Source organism: Diorhabda sublineata, chromosome 6, assembly GCF_026230105.1.
Source record: "Diorhabda sublineata isolate icDioSubl1.1 chromosome 6, icDioSubl1.1, whole genome shotgun sequence".
Lineage (NCBI taxonomy): Eukaryota > Metazoa > Arthropoda > Insecta > Coleoptera > Chrysomelidae > Diorhabda > Diorhabda sublineata.
Window position 1 is genome coordinate 26,555,847 of NC_079479.1, and position 26,861 is coordinate 26,582,707.

General features: G+C 33.3%; 1 protein-coding gene across 5 annotated transcripts in view; it reads left to right on the forward strand.

The window, feature by feature from the left end:
• The window catches only part of LOC130446020 (uncharacterized), a 240,557-nt gene that overhangs the window by 158,779 nt on the left and 54,917 nt on the right, over nt 1–26,861 (forward strand). For all 5 annotated transcript variants that reach the window (XM_056781994.1, XM_056781993.1, XM_056781995.1 and 2 more), the window contains one exon: nt 3,986–4,119. In XM_056781994.1, coding sequence (XP_056637972.1) covers nt 3,986–4,119 — 134 coding nt within the window. The remainder of the gene's footprint in view (nt 1–3,985; nt 4,120–26,861) is intronic.

Genomic DNA, 26,861 nt, shown 5'->3' on the forward strand with positions numbered 1-26,861 from the left:
TTCTCACACATTTTATATCGGCATTTTGTCACAAATTGCCTACAATTATCTAGTCATAATGCAAGAAATGCCTAGGCTTTTTATCAAATGCCTGAATTTGCATTATACTTACGATATTTACAATTAACAAATAACCCCGTATAAAGTTTGTATGCTTAAATGAAATTGACAACTGAACACTTTACTTGAAGTACTATAATTAAAATAGACATATCGTTTAATAGTATTTTTATTTACGTAATTATGCAGTAAAATAGTCATTTGTTTTTTGTGTGCGCATACCATAAAAGCGTTTTAATCTCTTTTATATTGGCATTCATCCAAACAGCATGGTTACATTTGTTTCTGTGAACACATTTGTTTTTTCATACAACAATTTGATTTCACAAATCCCAATTCCAAATGTTTCTATTATCATCAATTAAAAAAAAAGTGCATTTGGATAAAATATGAAATGAAACATCAAATTAGAATCGATAATGATATTCACACAGGTTTATTGTCCCTACACTAAAATTCATAATCACACTATTTACGTTTCGATAAACAAGTTTGTACAAAATATTTCTAAACCCTTCTTCTAATTCCTTTATGTAACCCCAAACCTTTTACTAGGATATTATGAAAAACCCAAAGACCTAAAGACCTCTTTTAGGCCCATTACTGCGGTACAACAAGCTCATCATTGACTGTGGTGCCTTCTCGTTCAAATTTATTAACCTAAAAACTGACCTACCTTGTTTAAAGTACCTTGAATGTAATAAAGGATGACGAATTCACAGCCTTGACTTCCAGTATATACTGACTCTTCTACTCCCACTATTTCCTACGCATACATTGCCGGTCAAAAGTTTTTCCGCACTCCAGGATCCATTCATTCAATTTCAAAATAATACACTTGTAGTTTAGTCCCAGTTAGCCCTATGCAATAACGTGCGATGACTTAGACTCGATCAAGATACCTTTTTGTGAAGTTTGTATACGAATTGTTTTCGTTCACGTAAATTCAGACTTGTAAGTTTTGCAATGAATAACACCAAGGACCTATCAGTCGAAACTCGAGCATTAATCGCAAGTTTTCATACTCTAGAATTAAGTTAATATAATTAAAAATTCCTCAACGTACCATGAAAAATATGAATCCATCTGGAGCTTCTTCTTCTACAGTGAGAAGGAGATTGAGGCCTTTTTGGAAGGTTCAAGATATCAAAATCAAATTGTAAGATTGCAGTGGGCTAGAGAACATAAAAATGGGACATATGAAAAGTGGGAGAGAGTTTTATCGCGTGATGAGTCTAAGTTTTTGGGTCTCAGAGACGACTGTTTGTGTTCAGGTCAATAGAAAAACGGATTTAGATCGGCAAAAAATTCATCTTCGAGTATGATAACGAACCCAAATATTCCTTAAAGCTGTGTAAAGAGTTTTTGAAAGAATTGGAGAGGAAAAATGTACTAAAAATAATAGTTTGGCCGTCACAGTCACCCCACCTCAACCCGATTGAGTTGTTATGGTATAAATTGAACAATTAGAAAGCAGTTTCCTTCTCCACATATTTGGAATATCCTGGAAAATTGATTGAAGCAAATAGACAATTAAACTATTAAAGGGGTTACATCGATGAATCAAAGATTTAATATATAACAATTACAGAAGGCTCATATTCTTCTTCTTCTTATTCTTCGTCGTACGTTAAGACTTAATCCTATGTTTGCATCAATGATTGCCTAGCTGCAGCTGGGATGATGAAGACCAGCTTTCATACTAAGTTGTAGGTTGTCGAGTCGGGATATATTCGGTTTTTTCCCTTTGCAATATTTGCCAACCTGTCCACGTGGTCTCTCGATTCCCTTCGTCCATTTCTCTTGTGATCAATTAATGTATGTCCCGTTATTGATCCGAGCGATCGCATATCAGTAGTTCTTAAAAGCCGCTTACAGAAGGCTCGTATTTTAATTTATTATTTATCACACATACTATAGGGTAGGCCAAAAACCATTTAGTCAGTTAGGTGATAAGTAATTTTCCTTATTGTAGTTGACTCAATTTTCTAAACGTGGACCATAATGAGTTGTTACCATAAACTAGTTTGAAATTCGCAGTTTTCTAAGTGTATAATATCTGGTCTAAAAATATTAACATCGCATCTGCATCTCGAAAATGTCGCGTTGAACCAGAATGCATAAGATACGAGAAAAGAGCGTGGTATGAGCAAAAGTTATTCGAAACATTAAGAGCACATATGTGTCCAATTAAAATAAGTACGCAGTTTGTAAACAGTCCAAGTTTACTCCCTATTATTATGAAATACTGTCCGCCAGTCGGCAGGTACACATTCCGTGGAATTAATGTGAGTAGTTGTAAATTAATTAAAAATCTTGTGTGTTGAATGTGTTCGTGTTACATACTTATGCGTATTAGCTGGGAGAACAAAGAAATGAAAAGAGGATGAAACAGGTCAGTAGTTGACTTCTATATAGTGTTATCTTCACATCCATAACAGCGGTTTGTCATTACATCTCAATTTAAACATCTACGATTCTAGCATAACATCGTCAGTTATTTCACACGAGTGCTTTGAACTTCTTATTGCTGTCGAGTTTATATAACCTCAAATCAAAATCCATTAGACCATGAGTTCTCTCTGTTTGTCAAGTGTAATTAAAAAAGGAGGAAATCTCGTATTAGGCGCCCACCGCTCTACAATCATGCGGTTCCTTCAAATATTTGTTAGATGTTTATTTCATTTTTCTCGAACGGTTCGTTAGTTTTACGCTTCTAATGATATTTTCTTTACAACAAACGAGGTATCCCTCGAGGATCATTAATCATATATAGGAGGGATTCGCTCAGAATAAAGCTTGTTTATATAAAATATCAAAATAAACGATTCTTACTATTCACCTCTGGAATAATTTCAAAATTTAATATTTCGAAAACCTATGCTGCCGTTCTTCAAAGGAGAAAACAACTACTTTCCTGGCTAATGCCTCGACGAGTATTGAATTACATCTCCTTTGAAGAGCATGATATAAATCGACATTTTTGTCGATATTAACATCCCCAATGGCTAGTAATTGCTAACTTGTTTCGACGTTATTACACCTCATCAGAGTGGTGTAATAACTTTTGTTCGGGCTTGAGACCCGTACTGAAGACAACGTCAAAGAGCATCGCTATTTGTTTTATGTAGTTAAATATTCCTCAACGAACGCCATCCTCATTTCCAACTGCAAATCTCTGGTCAGATAGAAATCTAGCGAAGAGTATACCGGACATGAGCTAAGACGTTTTTCGGCAAACATGTGGAAAGCAGCGCTGATTTGCTCACTCTGAACAGACACGAAGGATGGCGTTCTTCCAAAGTAGCAGAAAGATGTATAGAAGAATCCAAACGAAGAAAAATAGTGTCACACACATTGTTTCTCACTCTGCAATATTTCAACAGAAAAATCAAAACAAAAATATTCCTAAATTTACTAATTATGTCGTTGTTTATAGAAAAGTGTAAATAAACAATTGGTTTTTCTTATAATTGAATTCAATTGTATTTTTTTATTTAACGCTCGGAAAAAAATGAAAATAAGGTGTTTGCAGATAATTATGATGAAAATTTATTTTCTGTATAGATAAAATATATTTTAGGATATCACTGCATAAATATATATTCAATAAGGTTTGGGGAAAGTGGACTTGCAGTTTTCTTATAGTAATAGTTACAAAGAACGAGTTTTGTACTTTCGAACCTTCAATAAAACAGCGTTAATTAAGAATATGACAAATACATATAAACAAAGATCACTTCTCGAAATATTTGAAACAATTATTTTGACTCATTTGTTGACTATATTTTTATCAAAATTTAACACATTGTGACTAGAAATCAAAGTTTTTATGAATCAGAAAATTTCCTTTTCTAGAAGAAAAATTTGAGTATATGTGGTAAAAATTATGTAACTAAATTAATAGTTTGTTTTTCTTTTTCAGAGAGAATCAGCTCAGAGGGATGCTGACCGCGAACGTCGTCTTCGTGCTGATAGCGAGACCAGAGCGAAGCAGGCACTTCAAGAAGCTGCCCGCTGCAGGTCTAGGCTTAAGCTTCTCACGTCCGAATTCCAAAGGTAAATTTCTACTGTAAATCTATTAAAATAACACATCACTCAATAAGTCGTGTGGCTAACTAGGAAAAACACTTTTTTTTGGCAAAAATCGATTTTATCCATCAATGTCATCTCCTTCAAGATCAATACAATCATTCCAAAGCTTCTCTAACTTCTCAATGCCGTGCTTGCAGAAGGATTTGGCTTTTGTCTCAGAATAGGCTTCAGTTTCAACAATTTCTTTGGATCGGCTAAGAGCCAGTTACTGAGGACCTGATCTGGACTTTACGGTGGATTAGGAAGCAATTCGAAGTGTAATTCGTTAAATTTAACCATCATTATCAACGACTTGTGGATCGGTGCATTATCTTGGTGAAACAGTGGTATTTACTTCGACATATAAGGCCGTTTTCTCTTGATTTTTGCATTCAAATGATACAGCAACTCTATGTAGTATTCGCTGTTGATTTTCTCTATTTTTTGATGATAGTAGATGAACAATATTCCATGCACATCCCAAAATACTGAAGCCATAACCTTCGCAACTGAATGTTGTGCCTTTGAACGTTTCTTATGTGGTTCACCGGTTGCAGCCCACTCATATGATGATGGTGTTTATTCCGGAGTGAAGTGATGGATCCATGTTTCATCTATTGTCACGTTTCGACGCAAAAATCTGATTTATTCCGTGTAAACATGAGCAAACACTGAATCTTCAACACCTTGTTATTTTTGATCTACTGTGAGTAAACACGGAACCCACTTTGGAAAAAGCTTTTTCATTGTCAAATGTTCATGCATTAGATGTAACCAATTTGTAGACTTTTTAGATGTTTTCTGGAATAACCACTTGAATTGGACGACCAGTACGTTCACCATCATCAGTGTCTGTGTTTAAATTCAGCAAACCAATAACAAATGGTTCTATTCGATGGAGCAGAATCCGGATAACACTTGCTGAGCTTGTACAATATTTTTGTTCATCAAAAAGCGATTATAAATTAACACGAAATTGTTTTGAAAATAACAAAAATAGGCTTCAATTAAATGGCTGTCACTTTTTTGTGTCTAATCGAAATGTCGTGAGATTTTCCAAATAGTCTTTTAAAAGATGGTTCTTAATAAACTTCATATGTTTTTGATAGTGGCAACGCCATCTGTGGGTCAGTTATACGACTTATTGAGTGATGTATTATTTCAAAATAAAGAAAATTATTTACGACGAGATTTTCAAACACTAATTCTGATTCCTAGGTCAAGAATGATGTGCAACTTTTAGAATTATGATACAAATTCAATATTATATTAATAACAAGTCTATTCAATATGAAAAAAAAAGTTCCGTTTATTTTTAAATGCAATATGCATTCCTACTGGACAGCGGTATAGCTAAAGGATATTTGAAAAACATAAGTTCCTACATATAGTTTTGTATTACGGGGTTAGAGGGGAAATGTTGTACGCCAATGATACAAATGGTTATTTTCATCCGGTCACTATCATCGGTACGTAATTCCAATCCGAAACACAGCTGCTTGTTGAGTACATTCTTTATAATCGATTTTTTTACATCCAGCTGTGGTATTCTACATTCACAATTAATTAACTGCCATCAAATGAATTGCTATCAGATAAAATAGCAGTTATTAAACAAATACAAAGTGTGCAAAGAATTTCTGATGATAATCGATTGGTTGATGTAAATAAGCAATTTGAAAGAATAATTTTTCTCAGAAAGTGATATTCAGTATCAGTTGAGGTATTATAACTTGTAGTCAGTTAGTCTATTTTACTAGCATTCGAAAACACTATGTATAATCTGTCAATAACTCAAATATTCCTCTAATATGTAAAATTGGTTTTCTTATTGCTTTCCGAAACGCTTTCGCCACTCTACAAATTCGAACAAAAACAATTTCTGAACGAGATAATCGATTTTCGTGTACACTAAGAAAGATCAGCTCTAGTGAGTAAAAAACGGTTATGTCTGAACGAAATATTTTGGGGGGAAATCGACAGTAAACTAACGTTATCTTGGCAGTATAGGGATGATTTATACAACTTCGTAGACGTAAAATTTTCCTTGTAACGGATATTATATACACTTCTGTTCACTGAAAAAACATACACTTGAATGCGTAAATCAGAGTTTCTACCTAATGTAGCTGTCATCGTCAATGACAGATAATTCAATAAACAATTTGAAATCAATTGAAAAAAAATTGTACCTAATGCCTCCTCAGTTAACTGAAATTCAGAAAGCTGCCTTTATTGCAAAATTGAAAGATCAGAAGACTGGTAACTCATCTAAGTCTTAATGCGAATACCGAGATCAGAAGCGATACAAACAATACGGGACCTTGCACGGAAAGATTGGACCTGGAAAAAGAAAAATTTCAAGATGTTGCATTGATTTATTTTTTGAGAGAGCATCTCTTTGAATCGGCTGATAGTGATGCATATGCAACAAACTTTCCAGGATACCATCCTACGGCATGTACACGAATTAATGCTTCGGATTTGAAAAACTGTGCAAGTGCTAAGAAAGCATCGCTTTCAAATGATTGCAAGCAATCCAGAGTTGGGTTTGCACTTAATTATTAAAACAATTGTCTTCATAGATGAAAAATATTCGTGTGTCGTGCTATGACGAACGTATTCACGTTTACCGACCACCAAAATCAAGATTTGAAGAGCGATATGTTAAGTAATAAGTCCGGTAAATGTATAGTAAAAGTTTGGGTTGGATAAGTATCAATGAGCTTGGCGTTTGTTGGAGAATTGGTGCAAAGTTCAACTCCGAAATTAACCTCAATATTGTCATCGTTAAATCAAACTTATGATTGAAACGATTTTATTTACCAACATGTTAATTATCCTGTCCACACCGCCCGCATAATTCAACAATAGTTTCGTCAAAACAATTTTGAGATTTTACCGTCGCCAACAAATGGTCCGGATACAAATCCCATTGAAAATTTATGGCAGTGGTTGGTAAAAAAAAAATTACAAAGGAATTTTCGTCCCAGATATCAAGAAGAGCTATGGAAAGCCATTGATACAACTTGGGAAGACCTTAATTTAAATGGAAATATTTGTCGGAAATTAACTCACTACGTGCCAAAAAGATTAGAAAAAATTATTGAAAAAGAGTGGAGTTCTAATTAATACTAAAAAATTCTCCTAGTCAATTATTTATTGTAAATTATTTGTTTCATTGTCTAGTGACTCACCTGTTATAAAACAGGACGTGGTAAGCTATCGAAACCTTCCAATACAGGAGACGGATCTATCCGCCAAATCATTGCCAGGGCTTTACTGAAATCAGAGCGGAAAGCAACCAAATACTCTGTTCTGGTATCAACCAATACGATTAGTTTTGTTTGGATTGGACTGAAACTTAATAATGGTAACATAATGGCAACAAAAAATATTCTGAATCCAATTTAGATAGTCTGGAAATTGAGTCACAATCTTCCATCGGTGAAAATAAGTTGCAACAATGTTGGTCGGATCAATGAGACTAACCATTGACAATAGCGAGTACTCATTAAAATAAACTAACATATTCTCAGGAATTTTCGAAATAATTACTTATTTCAATCATTTCTAGTGTAGAAATTTCACAAAGGAAAGTTAACAAACATATCTCAGTCTCTAAAAGCGAAAAACTTTCCGAATTTATCTCTCTTACAGTTCTGAATGGCATATTTCGTGAACTTCCTTTATGAAACTTCTCGCAATAATATTTGAAGTAGTTGTAAGACAACAAAGCAAGTGTTGAGATAGTCAGTGTATGAGAAGAATAGTAATAAAATATTTTATATCCATGCTTACAGTATAAAATAAATTGAAAGATGAATGCTAATAGAAAATTTCAATAGATAGAGTTAACGTCAATAAATGAATTATATTCAGTATTCTCCTCTCGATTTACTTCAAGCAATATTGAACATTGGAAGCCAGAACGTATTAACATTAATGAAAAATTCGAAATTTGTGGGAAAGTCTCACAGTAGTTGTGTAGAATTCACATTTCACTCTCATCTCTTCAGATGGTGTTCTTTAAAAATCTCGATATGATATTTTGAACATTTCCAAAATTCGTGCTTCATATATATATACACACTCTTAATGGATTAAATGTGTTTAGGATACGTATCAGAATAAGACGAGGGAGGATATTTTGGAAAGTGGAAATGGAAGAGAAAAAGCCTCACATATCATCTTAGTCGTGCGGAAATATTTGTTACATCCTCGCGAATAAGATATTAATGTAATATCAGCGGGCTTAAAGAGATTTGCTTTTGACAGGTTGTTATCGTATTTTGTCATTTCGTTTTCGTAATTCTGTCTATCTAAGAAATAGATAAATACCGGAGTTCACAAAATATGTATACATTTTCTGTTGAAAGAATTTTACGAGGTTGCTACTTAAGTTTTGAGATATGACAACACTGATGTCAATATGTCAAATCTGATATTGCCTTCATAAAGTTTAACATTTTTAATAGTGAACATACTCAGAACGTGTTGTCTTACGAGTACTATATGAGTTGTTTACAGATACTTGAAACATTCATATTGGTCCAAAAATGGATTTAAATCGCGAACACGCATCAGTAAGTACGCCGATCAACTTTTTTCGACTTTGGGTGATGATGTGCGTAAACTAATATTGCAAGTTCGTTATGTTGAGATACCGTTAGATTGTTAGTTTGAAGCATACTTGGGCATTAGGTCCACTCGTATACATTTAATGTTTCATGAACATTTGGCTGTCAAAATTATTTGTTCGCGTTAGATACCGTATAATTTGACTATCGCTCAAAAAAATCTCGTGCCGATTGGTGTTATGTGAGGATCAAACAATATTTCATAAATACGTACATACCAAATTAAGAATTGCAAAATATGTTTTATCCCCCGTATAGATTTCGATAAACATCTAACGAAGCCTCAGTCCACGTGGACTTATTATCAAAGGGCTTGCTGTGAATCATTCACAAAACCGAAAAACTTGAAATCAGTTGACAAAGTTGCTCAAGATTTTATACGTAGAATAATTTATAGTTTATATAAGGATAACAGGATTGTGACATTAGAAGTAATACATAAAAATTTGTTTGCCAGAATTGTTCGAAAAATTGTTCTCCACCACGACAATGCGAGTTCTCACACATCAGTTCAAAAAACGTTTTTTAAAAGTCAAACTATCCAATTGATAGATCATCCTTCCTTTAAGTCCTTGTTTTGCAACTAATGATTTCTCGTCAGATCAAAAATAAATTGCGAGGTCAACGGTTTTCTACACTTGAAGAAGCGGTTGATGCGTTCAAATAACATGTTTGGAGGTTCTTCAAGGGGAATGGAAAAAATGCTTCGACAATTGGCTCAAACGCATGCAAAAGTGTATTGATCCATTTTCCCTATTTTGCGAACAATATATCTCAAATTTAACTTCCAATAAATCATTGTTTACCCATCCTTTTCGTTTTGTAATAAATGGAAAAAGCCAACTTCCTATTTTCTTTGTATACTCTCTACATATAACAGAAGAGACACAGACGGTTTTCTTTCGAATCGAATTAAATAAACAAATGCTCCTATCGGTTGACCGTTCGAGAATAAATAGGTACTTCTATTGTCAAGATTAAATTAAATGTCCTTCGGGTAAAACCAGAGGGTTTTTTCTCTTTAAGAAAAAACGGAAAAGATTAATAGTGGTCAAAAGAAGAAGAATGTACCGTTATATAAAAGTTGAATGGACGTTTCAGGGTGGTTATAACGGGTTCGGTAAATTGGTATAAAGAAATATTGCATTGAGTGGAGCACGCTTAGTCTAAGATCCCGCTGCAGGATAAGGGCGCTCATAGGTTTTTTGCCGAAACCCAATTTCTTATCGATATTTATAATAATAAAAATATATATTTACTAGGATGCTTAACAAAATTTGGTGGCTAGTATTTTTAATCTAATTAGTTTGACGACGTTGTAGGTAGTCACTGTAGACAGCGAGAATTTTTTATGAAACCCGCAGTAATCCAACAACACACTCAGTGTATGCGAGGCGTCGAAAAATCGATCAATTATTGCATGCCTACTGTTCAACGTGCAATATTGAATTCAAATTAAGTGTCCAAAGAATTGAACGACCAAAGATGACATTATTGACCTACGTCAACCCAACCTAAGTAATTTTAATAAAATATCATTTTGTTTTGTATAAGTTATTACAGCTTTCAGTGTAGATTCATTATTATGACGTACAGGGTACGTCGTACGTCCGAACTTAAAATCTCTGGGATTATTTACTTCAAATAAAATGTTAGCTGGGGCAGAAAGGGTTAAATATTTATCATCTTTAACAACCAGCAACTCTTCTACGACTTACTTGAAGGTTTTGATATTTGCCCTACAGATATTCTTGTCAGCTTTGATATTATCTCCTTATTTACAAACATCACCATCGATGAAACTTTGTCCACCTCAGACACTAGTCACCACATCGTCCCAGATTACCTTTCACTCATCAAAAATTGTTTGTTCAACACCTACTTCATATTCCAAAGAAGTTTCTACCGGCAGCTCAAAGATGCTCCCATGGGATCCCCTCTCTCTTCCGTCATCGCCAACATTTTCATGGACCATTTTGCAAATAAAGAACTATCCTCCTCCCCTCTCCGACCAAGTTGTTGGCGGCGATATGATACTTGTATCATTTGGGCCCATGAAAGAGATACTTGAGATTCCTTCCAGCTCCATCTGAAGGGCGTACATCCTTGTATACAGTTTACGATGGAGGTGAAAGAGAAGTCATCTTTGCTGTTCCTTGACTTCATAATCAGAAAACTTTCTCCACAGGGCTTCTATCACTGCGTTTATCGCAAACCCACTCATACCAATGTGTAACAAAAAAAATTTGCACAATCTTCAAACCCAATAAAAAACTTCAACCTGACACCAATTCCGATATTTACACCACCCTTACCCAACACCGTGTCCATACCGGACACACAATCGATTTCAATGGAACCAAAACTAGCGCCCCACTCCGCTCCTTTAAGTCCAGGATTATTCGAGAAGCTATCTAAATAGAGAAACGTCCACACTGCCTGAATACAAGGGACGATAGCCAGAGATTGCTGGCAACTTGGAAACACCTTCTTCATCCAATACCACTCCAACCGATAACAACATTTCCTCTAAAATCCCCTGAGAAGCCGATACTTACAAGGTCCAGGCGACTAGCTCTCCAGTTAGCTCAATATCAGCAGTGAGTGTGATAGTGTAAACAGTGTTCTTGATGGTAAGCATATTATTTTTATTTTAATAATTTTATATTTTTTTGTTGTAGCTTTTCATTTTCTCGGTAAAATTTCAAGGATTAGGCAGATTAAGGACTTGGAATCAACCAAGAAAAAGGAGTGATTCGTTGCGTGGAGTGGGCAGATTGAGACCACGGAATCGGGTCACTTCTTACCAATGAACAAATAACCACCCTATCCCAACCCTTCTCTTGATAAAGGCTCTCAAGTGGGAGCCGAATCGTCTAGAATTTTTAAATTTCCAACGCGGTTCAACCCGTGAACCTAGTTCTATTGTGGATTGTGGATAGTCATTGCTGATTAGTTAGACAAAAACCAATATATTTTGGAATTTGTGTATTCTTTATTAAACTGAAAATCCAAGCTTTCTGGAAATGTTCTTCCCACCTCCTCACTTATATTGTAGTTTCCCTGATTATAAGATATTCATATATATAAGCGGTTTCTTATTGGGAACGTGGCAATGAAACACCAAAGTAGACTAACTTTAATATATTTGCCGAGCTTTCGAATACTTATGTATTCATCGTATGGGAAATAATTAATTGAGATTGTTGGTGGTTTTGAATTGTATTAATTCTTGTAAAAAATGTTAATTTCATAGTATTTAAAATTCAATAATCAAAGTGACGTTGATAGAAATATTGATTAATTAAAAATACTAGCGGCCAAATTTTTATACGCAAACTGGTAGATATTTATTTTTTTAATTATAACTTTGCATAAAAACTTGGGTTTTAACAAAAAACCGATCGTACTTTAGAGCAAATGCGTTTGAAATTCATTACTTTCATATAAAGCGTATTCCTAGTAAAGAAATATCATTATAGTGCTTGATTTACCAATCCGAAAATGCAATTTGAAAAACGTTGTCAACAATGTTGGGAAGGTAAACAAAATATCATCATCAGCTTCATATTTGCTGGGTCTTAACTGTAGCATAAGTTTGATATTCCTACGGGACCCTAATATTTTAAATCGTCCTAAAAACCTAAGTAGAGATTGAAATATCACGCCTCGAGCTCGGAAAATAGTGGAAGTTCTGTTTATTTGCTCTCAAATACATGAAAATTGATTGAATTTAAAATAAATGGCATGCATGGTAAACCCTTATTCAATATAGGCGAAAAAGAATTTAATCACGTGTACAAAACATTCAATAATAAGTTTCCTTCTACACATTAGAGTTTTCTTTATTTTTCTATCCTAAACTAACAAAACGATACAAAACGAGTAGCTTCCTACTCGTAACTGCAACAGTTAGAAAGGAAAAGCCTTTATCCTCAGCCTAGTAGACCGAGTCTCCTCTGAAGGGCAAATATTTGATTGTTTACTTTAAAGTCGCTTATCTTATTAGAGCCTCAAGTTTACCGGTTAAACGGAAACATTCGGAGTAGAGATTTTGATTTTGTTTGACTAATGCTTTAGCTCAAACACGGTGCGGCGTCTCGTTTTTACGTGTTTTACGAAGCTGGATAAATATGAGGGAGACTTTAATAAACGTCAATTACGATGTGTATTCAAGTTATTAAATTGTTATAGAATCTGTTAAACAACAATAACAATTCCTCTATTTTTGTTAACGAAGTTCGAACGAGTATATTAGTTCATAACATATATTTATCCTGTAGAAAGAGATTTTATTTCATTCTAAAATTGTACTGTAAATCAACTCCATTTTTTTCCTCAACATTGATTGATAGAGGCAGAGCCGCAGTAATTTCCATATGACGAAGACGAATTGCTCTGTCGTATATCATGTTTTACGAGTTATATTTTGCGCGTACAGTAATAACAAGCAATCCATGTAAATTCATAGGATTGTTATTTCGCCGAGATGGGATAAATTCACATCGTATTATGAAATTATACAGGTATACTCAGAAAAACTTTCATTAAGAGGTATTTTATTCATCAAGTCCTTAAGGATATCGTTAACACACGTATATTAATCCGTTTCATGATGATATCTATACCCTATTTTTCAACTAGGAGGACCATTTTATGACACCTGAATCACCAAAAGAAATCACTACAAAGGTAACTAGATTGCACGGTGGGCGGAAAAGCCAAAAAGCTGATCAAAATTAAAAAACAAAGCTCATTAAAAATTGATAGTGGGGGTTTTTGGGGTCGCTGATCACGAATTGAACAATGGTTTTTCGAAAAACAGAATGGCAGATCCAATATGCCGACCAAAAAATTACGAAATCGATTGTCGGCAGAAAAATTGTTTATTTAAAGTATTCTAACAAATGAAATGACACTTATTTAAATATAGATTTTATTATTTATGTTAACAAAAGAAAAAAAGGAAAATTAAACTTAAGCCTACAACATTAGCAGTCGCTCTCACACTCTTCATCGCTGGAATAATCCGTTTCATTCTCTGTGTCTGTATCTCCATCGATCACAACTTCGTACTCGTATGTAATGTTTTTCTTTACATTATCAGAGATAGAGGCAGTTTCTCGTAATTATCGACGATGTTTAATATGACTTCTACTTTATCATTTATATGTGTCTTCAGTAAGGAAAAAAGGCACTTCTAAGTCATTTCCAATTTAAAACAAAATCCTTTGTTGAAAAATTGTTAATAACAAAAGACTTTCGGTTATTTGTAAAATGCAATGGAATTTCTTAACGTGATGCTATTTGAAACCGTGAAGAGGTAGCATTACTTTTTACAGGTTAACAATTACCAAATTTTGATTTCTCCTATTTTTTATACATACCTTGTGGGGATAATCTACTTATTTTAAACTGTCTACGCACTTCGTGGAGTGATGTTTCTAAAGCCAAATATAACAGCGTAAACGCTACCTGAGTCGGTTACATTCAGACCGTCGTTAGGAAGTTTTGAGGGGCCAGAGACCTCTTGGAAACGGTTCTAAACTAACGCCTTCATTTTTAGAATTTCAGCCAACTTTTTGGCGTTTTGCCCCGAGTATTGAAAACGATGACATAAAATACTAATCATACTAAAATTGTACAGTCTGGAAATGATGAACCACAAACTAAATAATAATTAATCTAATAGATACAGGGTAAAAGATTCAAAGTATATTATTGAAAACGAAAAAAAAAACAACGAATTGTAAAATTAGATTACTCCCCGTATAAAATTGGGTAAACATCCAACAAACCGTCAGTCGACGTGGACTCATCATCTCCACCGTTTACCAATGAAAACATCGAATCGTAAACATATATGCCTTTCTATTGGCCTAAGCTGTCGGTAGGCGTATGTACACAATTTCCTCGAAATATTCCTGCCAGATAGCCTGCGATAATCAGTGGGGTCGCTAGGTGAGATTCATTTAATTTATATATTTCTTTAAATAAATAGAAACATAAAGACAGGTATTAGCAATACATCTTTAAAAAATTCATGCTCAGATCCCATATGAAGAATTATTAAACGTTTGCCTTCTCCAGAGGGATTTTTCATTCCTGTACACAATCCTTTAAGAAAAACTTCTCTTTTGTCTCGAATAGACGTATCTATCCATATTTTGGAATTTGTATGATCTTCATTTAGCCAGGTTTCATCAAGGTAACACATGGGCCTCTGTTCTTGCCTATTTTGCTTGAAGGATCTTAGGTAATTTCTTCTCCATCTTACATTATTGAAATACTCTTTCTGTTTCTTTTCAAATTTTAAAAAATGAAATTTTCTCAGTACACACCATAAAATAAATTGGAGAGCTCTCAATTCCCATAAAAATTAGTATAATTTGTGGCTTACTTGAAGTTTATTTCTTTCATAAGTTTATATAATGATAAACGAGAAATTTGAGGTAAATCTGGACATTTTTTTAATTTCTGCTGAAATTTTATCTAATGCTGGTAATTTTTAAAAAAGAAACTATGAACAATGTGTCGAATTATATTGTTTGTTGTATCGTCGAAGGTTTCTACAATTCTTGGATGACCTCCACGATGGTTAGAAGAGACAATTATTCCAGTGTTTCTATATTTTTTAATTATTGGTCATATAAAAATGCTATTTTCGATGACTTACCCAACGTTTTTTCAATGTTAAACACAATGGTATTCACCTTTGCCTCTGGTTCGCCATCTGAAATTTGTTCATACAAATTCACAATGTTTTACTTCTTTGTATACTATAAGTGGCTTAAAATAACAGAGCTCCTCTTTTGGAGGGCTAATAATGTCTGATAGTTCTTGGAATATTATCTGAGTCCATTTCGAAATTAGTCCTGAGAAGAACTTTCTTCATATTTTAATAAAACAATTAAAAGAATGCAAGGAAGAACAAAATGGAAACTAGTTGTTTATAATTAATACAATTGTCAATAATAATATATGTCAAAAGTGCTGTGCGGAACTGGCTGCGATTTGAACAATCCGGAATCTATAGTCAACTTAAATTCAAATCAGTCCTCCTAGTTTAAAATCAGGGTATAGAACTTAGAATTTCACAATCCTTTCCGTCGCCTGTGCATATCATTTGCGAGCAATATTCTCTTCAGAACGTCAATTTCAATAAGCCCTATTCCAACTTGTATAACCTTTCAAGTAAAATGCGTTGAGGTAGTGAGAAGCATGTTAAAAACTGTTACAAAATAACTTTTTCATTCTCCAACTACAAGTATCCATCTCGCAACTTCGTGTGAGGCGGTATCCTATCTACAATCGACACTAACAAGCAAAACAAGACGTGGAGGGTGTTTAAATTGACATAACTCCCGTTTGGCAATTGGGATAGAAGATAATTGCATTCAGCTTAGTATGAACTCCTCCAACCGGTATATTGTCACAGAAATATTATCTATTTTCCAATTCTCTCATCTGCGCTTTCACTACCTCGTTCTATACATTTGTATTTAATATATGTAAATTAGACAGTGGAAACTTATTTGAAAGTTTAACTTGTTCCTGTTATAACAACGTATACATCTGATGTTCGGCGCATGAGGTAGTGGTATGGAATAAGTTTGAAACAGTTGTCACGAATACATAACGACTATATTTCATTGAATAAATGATTTGATGTTTTACCTAATTGCCTAGCGCTTTATGCGCCTACAAATATCTTTATCGGAGTGGATTACTCCGATCGCTCTTTTTGTTATAATTTTTTGTTGATCCTAGCTTCGTTTGTCAGCTTTCTAGTCTACTATTTCTAGAGTCTGTATCTGTTTCTGTATCTGATATCTTTGGTTTCTCCAAGTACTTGGTCAGCCCTTCCTCTTGGTCATAGAGGTATCCAATTATGTAAAAATCAAGCACAAGAGTATAAACTCTTTAACCCTCGACTATTTCGAGTAGTGCGCGCCGTATTAGACAGCTCGGAAGAGCTTTGCCGTGGTAGTATCGATAAAACAGAATAAGGCCTTTCTTCTCCACTTTGGATCGCCTCCAAGTTGGAGTCCAGCTTCTTGATTGTATGCTTGGGAACCGAATGTACGAGCAATATTCTAAAGATGAACGACTCAGGGTCTTGTAGAGAATTAGAACCTGTTACGAGGGTTATAGATTTTTGGTCTTAAAGAGGGCTCCAAGTTTTTGTGAAGCTGCCTTGGCTAAATCGGCTACGTGACTATGCTAGGACATATTGCTTCCTGCTTCAACACCCAAGAAGGGATTTTACAGGGATGGTGATATTTTATGTCCAAACAGGATCAAATCCTGAGCTGCAGTGCCGGCCTCCTTTGTAAAAATAGCAGCCTTGGTCATTGCTGCTTTAAACTCAATCAGATTGCTTCCACCACATTTCAGAATATTTTCCGGATCGGTATTGATGGTTGTAATGTGTTGCTGTCTACAGATTGTGGTAGTAGTCAAAACTATATAACTGGTTTGCAGTTTTGTCGAGTAGATCGTTGATGTAGAGGAGAGAGAGAGAGAGAGAGAGAGAGAGAGAGAATAGTTGACAAGATGCATCCCAGGGGAACAACAACGTTGACCTTAAATCTTTCTGAGGTGTGTCCATCGTTAGCGATCTGGATAGAACGGTCTTTGAGAATGCTACTAAGCCAACCGATAAGTGAGGACAACAAATTATACGATCTTAATTTATTTAGAAGATTGCCATGTCAAACTCTGTCAAAAGCTTTAGATATGTCAAATGCTATTCCTCTGGATTCTCATATTTCTCTGTACCTTCGATCCATGCGTTAGTGACTTATCTCAGGAGATCCCCGATTGATCTATGTTTACGGAAGCCAGTATTGATGGTCGCTGATGATGTTAGCAGACTCAAAATATCTCAAGATTTGCTGGTTAACGACTTTCTCCATGATAATGGTATTGGCTGAGATTAAATCAATCTGACGGTAGTTATTGGGAATAATCTTTTTTCCTTTTTTGGTATGGTGTTAAAGCAAGCAACTCACCAATCTACAGGGAACACACCTCTTTTATATGATAGAGAAAAGAGTTTGCATAGCGGACTTGTTAGTACAGTAGTTTAAACTCCTCGCCATTTCTGTAAGTTTCCTTCTCATGATGTGTCTTGCCCAATTTATTTTTTGTGCTTTTATATAGCTTATTATATTTTCTTCTCCCAGTTTTTCTTCTATTTATTGATTTTTCTTTAATCTTCTCTCTCTATCTCATGTAATATTTGGTCCAATTATTTCGATAATCTTCAGATCTTTTTCTTCCTTTTGATTTATGATTGATTGAATATATTTTTAATTGTACGAATTTAAATACTGTAATTTGGATAAATAGGATGTAGAAGAGTGCTATAGAATGGTCTTCCCGGTCATCGGACTTGACTCCAATAGATTTTTCTTATGGGGTACCTTATGGATAAAGTTTTTTGCAAAAGATCAATATATTTGTTTGATGTTATGTATTAGGATTGTTACAATATCAGAGGAAATCATTTAACGATACACCGATTGTTACCCTGGGACATGATAACTAATTTAGAGTAATAATTCATGCCCTTTCGAAATCCATAAACCGAATCAGTATTACTACAATCCAAACGGCAAAATAAAACCTTTTTGTGTATCGTCATCCTATTATCTCTTTGACCAAACCTATATACCGTGAAATACCTTTAGACATGAACAAACTGAAATAAATTATATTCCTCAATGAACCCGGTATATAATACATGATAGTCGGTGATCGCATCTGCCTCGCGCGCCCCCAGCAGATTAACCCTCCCCTCGGGGAGAAAAACACCGCTTCTCCTCTAAGAGATAGAAAAGAGGATTATAAACCCCGTTTTCGACAAAACAATGCATGTTTATTTTTCCCTTCCAAATTGGGGAGATCTGGGGGAATCATATCATGAGCTGTAAACTTTTTGAACAGATACGGATCTTAATTTTAAAATAAGTGATTGGAAACGGTGAAACGAGAAGCTAAAAAATTGTGAGAACTGTGGAATTTTGTTATATCGTGTATAATGCCCTTTTCCATATAACAAAAATAATCTGCCAATCAAGCTGAACATCATACAAACAAGAAGTGGGAATGGAAGTATGCTTGAAAAAATATGTAGGAAGGGAAGAATAGCAAAGAATACAAAAGAGTAGGAACTTTCTCTTTTTAAAAGTCTAGGAACTTTTTTGAATGAAATACGTGTAGACTTCTAAAGTTAATTTCTGAAAGTGCTTTCAAAAATGTTTTAATGAATGGATCCTCGACGTAAATATGAAGGAAACTAAATACAACGCATTCATGATATTCTGTGGTTCATCGGTTGTTTACTTTTTGTTCGGTTGACTGAAAAATTTGAATGTAAATATGAATAATTTGAGTTCACCTTGTAAATGAGTCGCCCCTATAAGAACCGTGAATTGGTTTCACTACGTTAGTCGACAACAAAGAAAATCAACTCCGGTCTTTGGAGTCAAAGAGTGGTTGAGGAACATGGATGAAGGATAAAAGTAAGAGCACTTGTGTCGTATCACCAGGCTCTAGCAGCCACTTTGGCAGGTCTGTGATTAATTATTTTATGCTGTATTGCTCTTTAAAAATAAGATAAACTAAAAATAGGACAACTCGATAGGAATATAATGTATATAAAGTATCAATTGGTGCCAGCAGAGCCTTTCTTTCTCTTATTCTTGTACAAATTCAATAACAATTACGATCAATACCGTTAGATTGAAATAAAAATATATAAATTGTCGATATTTACTTTCCTACGAACGACTCCATATTGAACAGTCCTTTCAGGAATTGTGTTCCCGACTTGGAACGAGGGTGTCAGATAATAAAGGGATTTATGTATACAAAAGGGAAAATACGGGAGTTATTTGCTCATTTGATTAGCTTATTCACCATATTATTTATTTAACCAGTGTAAAAGTCTGTTCTGTTTTCATTGTATATATGAGAACTACGAGGACGGTCCCAGAAGTACCTACAAAAATATTGGAAAAAAATATTTGTTCGATAGTTTCGATGCCCTTTTTATAATGAGAATCGTCAAGCTCCACAAATTAGCCAATAACTCATTAAATGCCGACATCGCCTTTTCATTGTTAGAAAATCTTTGCTCACCGAGAAATTATTTTAAATCTGGGAACAGAAAATAATCGGCGATGGTTAAATCTGCATGAGGAAGCAATTTAAACTCTAATTCATTAATTTTGGCCATTGCAATAAAGGAAGTGCGATCTGGTGCATTGTTTTGATGTATCAACACTTTTTTCTTAGCCAAATGTGGCCATTTTTGCTTGATTTCTTGGCTCAAAGTTGCAATAAGTTCGCAAATTCGCGCATTCCAAAAAACCGACGTCGGTATTTTTCTTCTTTGTAGCCGGCTCTTCCTTTTGAGTCCTTTGTTTTGATTGTTCTTTTGTTTCGGGTGTGAAGTGATGGACCACGTTTCATCCCTGGTTATAAAACTGTGCGAAAATTCGCCTATATTTCTGTGAAACATTACCAAACACTCGATTAAAACATCTTCACGACGCTGTTCCATTGTGAGCAAACGTGACACCCATCCTTCGCACAGCTTTCTCATGTCCAAATTTTTAGTTAATATGCGATTTTGGAATGCCTACTATGTCTACTAGCTCACGGACTTTTAGTCGACGATCATCTAGTGTCGCTTTGTGGATGCTCTTCAATATTTCTGGAGTCGTCATCTCATTTGGTCGACCACTACTTCTAGTCTTCACAGGTCGTACGGCCTGATTTAAACTCTGCAACCCTATATTTTACTGTTTATAACGAAGGAGCATTCTCACCCATAGTAAAATCTAGTTCAGCATTTATATTGGTTGGGCTAACGCCTTTCAAATAAAAGTATTGTATCACATAACGATGACCAATTTTTTTCATGTTTACAAATCCACTGAAAACGTTCACTATTGATGGCTGCTAAACGAATAATAAACAACGTGGCGTCTTCAAACTTAAAACATATACTGTATAGATTGTGTTCTTTCTAATCCATTGGTATTTTTCAAGCAATTACCGCCATCTCTAGGCGAGGCCAGGTACGTATTTGAAACTAAAGATATTAACAACATTTTCTGAGGTATAGGCTTCATTTTGCCAGAAAAAATTATTACCTCGACTTACGGTCCCAAACAATCTTCTAAAATGATAGGAATCGATTCTTATCACACAAAAACTTAAATATAAATATATACGCGGACATAATAATTAAAATTCAACGAAATTATATTTTGAAAATAGTTACTGGACACTTTACCAAATTTTCTGCGAACATAATACCAAAAATTCCACGTAAACCCGGAAGTGAAACTTATTATTCAAAACACGGAATATAGAAGCTATCTTCCGGATTTTAGATAGCAGATTCCACTCAAAGGTTATTATAGAAATTTTGTATAAAGTTAATAAGGGGCTCGCGAATTACCGACTGGGGTAGAAGAATGGGGAGAGTGGAAAAAGACGTTGGGGTTTAGGGTAGTGAAATCTTAAGAAGTTTGTCGAGGGGGACAAACGACTCCACTGACGCCAAGAGGATATAATATAGAGATGGAGCAGCTACTCTTTATCACACGCTACATAGTCATTAGACAAAACCATATTTAACATCTTTTCAACATCATTTTAAGTTCAAGTGTGTCTCAATTATTTTTCACATTTTTATATAATTATTTCCATTTCAATTATGTTTTTTTGTAAGGAATTATTGTTCAAAAAACTTCTTCTATATTCTTTTTAGAGAAAAATATGTTGTATAGAATTCTTTTCCAATTTTTAAGCCCTATAGCTGAACAACGGCTATTTTTCATCATCAAACATTGGGAGAGATGTCTCAACGAACTCGTAGATGTTTCCTTATTCTTTGTGTGAATTTCATAACTTCCTGTTATTAAAATATCTCGCATCTCTATTCTAACCCTGAGGAAATAAATGTCACTATGGAATTGGGGATGAAAAGCTCAAGTGGATATGGTCCTGGACGTAGAAAGAAGTTTTATGAACAGATGCGTTCAATATGGGTAATTTATTGATTATGATACCAAGAAAAATCCCATAGTGTGCAGAATACGATACGAAGGCATGCACTTTTTCCTCAAATACTACCGGAATTCTCAGGGTATCTGTTATCAATTGCATTTATGGAAAACCAAACAAATTATTTGATATAGAAAGGATAAAAATGATTTTCAATATGCATAAAGATAATTAAAAAAGCGATAAAACGGTCAGGGGAATAAACAACTCTGTAAATGAAGGAAAAATATAGAAAGACAATGGAGGACATCACAGGTATACATTAAGATATAATTTTTGTTTGATTAAAATCGTTAGTAATCTAAATTTAATTACATTGTGCTGTTCTAATTAAGATATAAATTTTTATATCACTATTTTTTGACCCTTTTAACAAATGTCCTTCGCTTCAAGTAATAATTGGAATCCCTTCCGCTTGAGGAAACTTACATTTGTCGTTAGGTTAGAAAGAAAGTTCTAGATGAAGGAATGAGGAAACTACTTTCCGCAAAATGCGTATACTTACCAAAATGAGAACTACCCGGTAATGATGTATGAGTATAAGGGGAAAGAGAATGCCGTTTTTGCGCTAGATTTATTTTCTTATATATAGACCACAAGATGTTATTGTTATGTCGAGGTCAACCTCTCGATTCTTAGAATGTTGTTTTTGTCCGACGGAAACCATTAGTCTGAATGAGGAAATATATATAGTGATATAGAAAACAAAACACTCAGTATTTACGAATTTCTTGTGAAAACAAACCTACAAGTTTTGAATTTTGATGTTTCTCTAAAATTTATATCAATCTGTTAACTTCCTTCGTGTCCTTTTGAAGCCAATGCTATTTTCAAGAATTTTTGAACATTTTGAAAACAAAACACTCAGTATTTACGAATTTCTTGTGAAAACAAACCTACAAGTTTTGAATTTTGATGTTTCTCTAAAATTTATATCAATCTGTTAACTTCCTTCGTGTCCTTTTGGAGCCAATGCTATTTTCAAGAATTTTTGAACATTTTGAAAACAAAACACTCAGTATTTACGAATTTCTTGTGAAAACAAACCTACAAGTTTTGAATTTTGATGTTTCTCTAAAATTTATATCAATCTGTTAACTTCATTCGTGTCCTTTTGGAGCCAATGCTATTTTCAAGAATTTTTGAACATTTTGAAAACAAAACACTCAGTATTTACGAATTTCTTGTGAAAACAAACCTACAAGTTTTGAATTTTGATGTTTCTCTAAAATTTATATCAATCTGTTAACTTCCTTCGTGTCCTTTTGAAGCCAATGCTATTTTCAAGAATTTTTGAACATTTTGAAAACAAAACACTCAGTATTTACGAATTTCTTGTGAAAACAAACCTACAAGTTTTGAATTTTGATGTTTCTCTAAAATTTATATCAATCTGTTAACTTCCTTCGTGTCCTTTTGAAGCCAATGCTATTTTCAAGAATTTTTGAACATTTTGAAAACAAAACACTCAGTATTTACGAATTTTTTGTGAAAACAAACTTCCAAGTTTTAAATTTTGATGTTTCTCTAAAATTTATATCAATCTGTTAACTTCATTCGTGTCCTTTTGGAGCCAATGCTATTTTCAAGAATTTTTGAACATTTTGAAAACAAAACACTCAGTATTTACGAATTTCTTGTGAAAACAAACCTACAAGTTTTGAATTTTGATGTTTCTCTAAAATTTATATCAATCTGTTAACTTCCTTCGTGTCCTTTTGGAGCCAATGCTATTTTCAAGAATTTTTGAACATTTTGAAAACAAAACACTCAGTATTTACGAATTTTTTTGTGAAAACAAACTTCCAAGTTTTAAATTTTGATGTTTCTCTAAAATTTATATCAATCTGTTAACTTCATTCGTGTCCTTTTGGAGCCAATGCTATTTTCAAGAATTTTTGAACATTTTGAAAACAAAACACTCAGTATTTACGAATTTTTTTGTGAAAACAAACTTCCAAGTTTTAAATTTTGATGTTTCTCTAAAATTTATATCAATCTGTTAACTTCATTCGTGTCCTTTTGGAGCCAATGCTATTTTCAAGAATTTTTGAACATTTTGAAAACAAAACACTCAGTATTTACGAATTTCTTGTGAAAACAAACTTCCAAGTTTTAAATTTTGATGTTTCTCTAAAATTTATATCAATCTGTTAACTTCCTTCGTGTCCTTTTGGAGCCAATGCTATTTTCAAGAAGTTTTGAAAATTTTGAAAACAAAACACTCAGTATTTACGAATTTCTTGTGAAAACAAACCTACAAGTTTTAAATTTTGATGTTTCTCTAAAATTTATATCAATCTGGTAACTTCCTTCGTGTCCTTTTGAAGTCAATACGATTTTCAAGAATTTTTGAACATTTTGAAAACAAAACACTCAGTATTTACGAATTTCTTGTGAAAACAAACCTACAAGTTTTGAATTTTTATGTTTCTCTAAAATTTATATCAATCTGTTAACTTCCTTCGTGTCCTTTTGGAGCCAATGCTATTTTCAAGAATTTTTGAACATTTTGAAAACAAAACACTCAGTATTTACGAATTTTTTTGTGAAAACAAACTTCCAAGTTTTAAATTTTGATGTTTCTCTAAAATTTATATCAATCTGTTAACTTCATTCGTGTCCTTTTGGAGCCAATGCTATTTTCAAGAATTTTTGAACATTTTGAAAACAAAACACTCAGTATTTACGAATTTTTTTGTGAAAACAAACTTCCAAGTTTTAAATTTTGATGTTTCTCTAAAATTTATATCAATCTGTTAACTTCATTCGTGTCCTTTTGGAGCCAATGCTATTTTCAAGAATTTTTGAACATTTTGAAAACAAAACACTCAGTATTTACGAATTTCTTGTGAAAACAAACTTCCAAGTTTTAAATTTTGATGTTTCTCTAAAATTTATATCAATCTGTTAACTTCCTTCGTGTCCTTTTGGAGCCAATGCTATTTTCAAGAAGTTTTGAAAATTTTGAAAACAAAACACTCAGTATTTACGAATTTCTTGTGAAAACAAACCTACAAGTTTTGAATTTTGATGTTTCTCTAAAATTTATATCAATCTGTTAACTTCCTTCGTGTCCTTTTGGAGCCAATGCTATTTTCAAGAATTTTTGAACATTTTGAAAACAAAACACTCAGTATTTACGAATTTTTTTGTGAAAACAAACTTCCAAGTTTTAAATTTTGATGTTTCTCTAAAATTTATATCAATCTGTTAACTTCATTCGTGTCCTTTTGGAGCCAATGCTATTTTCAAGAATTTTTGAACATTTTGAAAACAAAACACTCAGTATTTACGAATTTCTTGTGAAAACAAACTTCCAAGTTTTAAATTTTGATGTTTCTCTAAAATTTATATCAATCTGTTAACTTCCTTCGTGTCCTTTTGGAGCCAATGCTATTTTCAAGAAGTTTTGAAAATTTTGAAAACAAAACACTCAGTATTTACGAATTTCTTGTGAAAACAAACCTACAAGTTTTAAATTTTGATGTTTCTCTAAAATTTATATCAATCTGGTAACTTCCTTCGTGTCCTTTTGAAGTCAATACGATTTTCAAGAATTTTTGAACATTTTGAAAACAAAACACTCAGTATTTACGAATTTCTTGTGAAAACAAACTTCCAAGTTTTAAATTTTGATGTTTCTCTAAAATTTATATCAATCTGTTAACTTCCTTCGTGTCCTTTTGGAGCCAATGCTATTTTCAAGAAGTTTTGAAAATTTTGAAAACAAAACACTCAGTATTTACGAATTTCTTGTGAAAACAAACCTACAAGTTTTGAATTTTGATGTTTCTCTTAAATTTATATCAATCTGTTAACTTCCTTCGTGTCCTTTTGGAGCCAATGCTATTTTCAAGAATTTTTGAACATTTTGAAAACAAAACACTCAGTATTTACGAATTTTTTTGTGAAAACAAACTTCCAAGTTTTAAATTTTGATGTTTCTCTAAAATTTATATCAATCTGTTAACTTCATTCGTGTCCTTTTGGAGCCAATGCTATTTTCAAGAATTTTTGAACATTTTGAAAACAAAACACTCAGTATTTACGAATTTTTTTGTGAAAACAAACTTCCAAGTTTTAAATTTTGATGTTTCTCTAAAATTTATATCAATCTGTTAACTTCATTCGTGTCCTTTTGGAGCCAATGCTATTTTCAAGAATTTTTGAACATTTTGAAAACAAAACACTCAGTATTTACGAATTTCTTGTGAAAACAAACTTCCAAGTTTTAAATTTTGATGTTTCTCTAAAATTTATATCAATCTGTTAACTTCCTTCGTGTCCTTTTGGAGCCAATGCTATTTTCAAGAAGTTTTGAAAATTTTGAAAACAAAACACTCAGTATTTACGAATTTCTTGTGAAAACAAACCTACAAGTTTTAAATTTTGATGTTTCTCTAAAATTTATATCAATCTGGTAACTTCCTTCGTGTCCTTTTGAAGTCAATACGATTTTCAAGAATTTTTGAACATTTTGAAAACAAAACACTCAGTATTTACGAATTTCTTGTGAAAACAAACCTACAAGTTTTGAATTTTGATGTTTCTCTAAAATTTATATCAATCTGTTAACTTCCTTCGTGTCCTTTTGAAGCCAATGCTATTTTCAAGAATTTTTGAACATTTTGAAAACAAAACACTCAGTATTTACGAATTTTTTGTGAAAACAAACTTCCAAGTTTTAAATTTTGATGTTTCTCTAAAATTTATATCAATCTGTTAACTTCATTCGTGTCCTTTTGGAGCCAATGCTATTTTCAAGAATTTTTGAACATTTTGAAAACAAAACACTCAGTATTTACGAATTTCTTGTGAAAACAAACCTACAAGTTTTGAATTTTGATGTTTCTCTAAAATTTATATCAATCTGTTAACTTCCTTCGTGTCCTTTTGAAGCCAATGCTATTTTCAAGAATTTTTGAACATTTTGAAAACAAAACACTCAGTATTTACGAATTTCTTGTGAAAACAAACCTACAAGTTTTGAATTTTGAT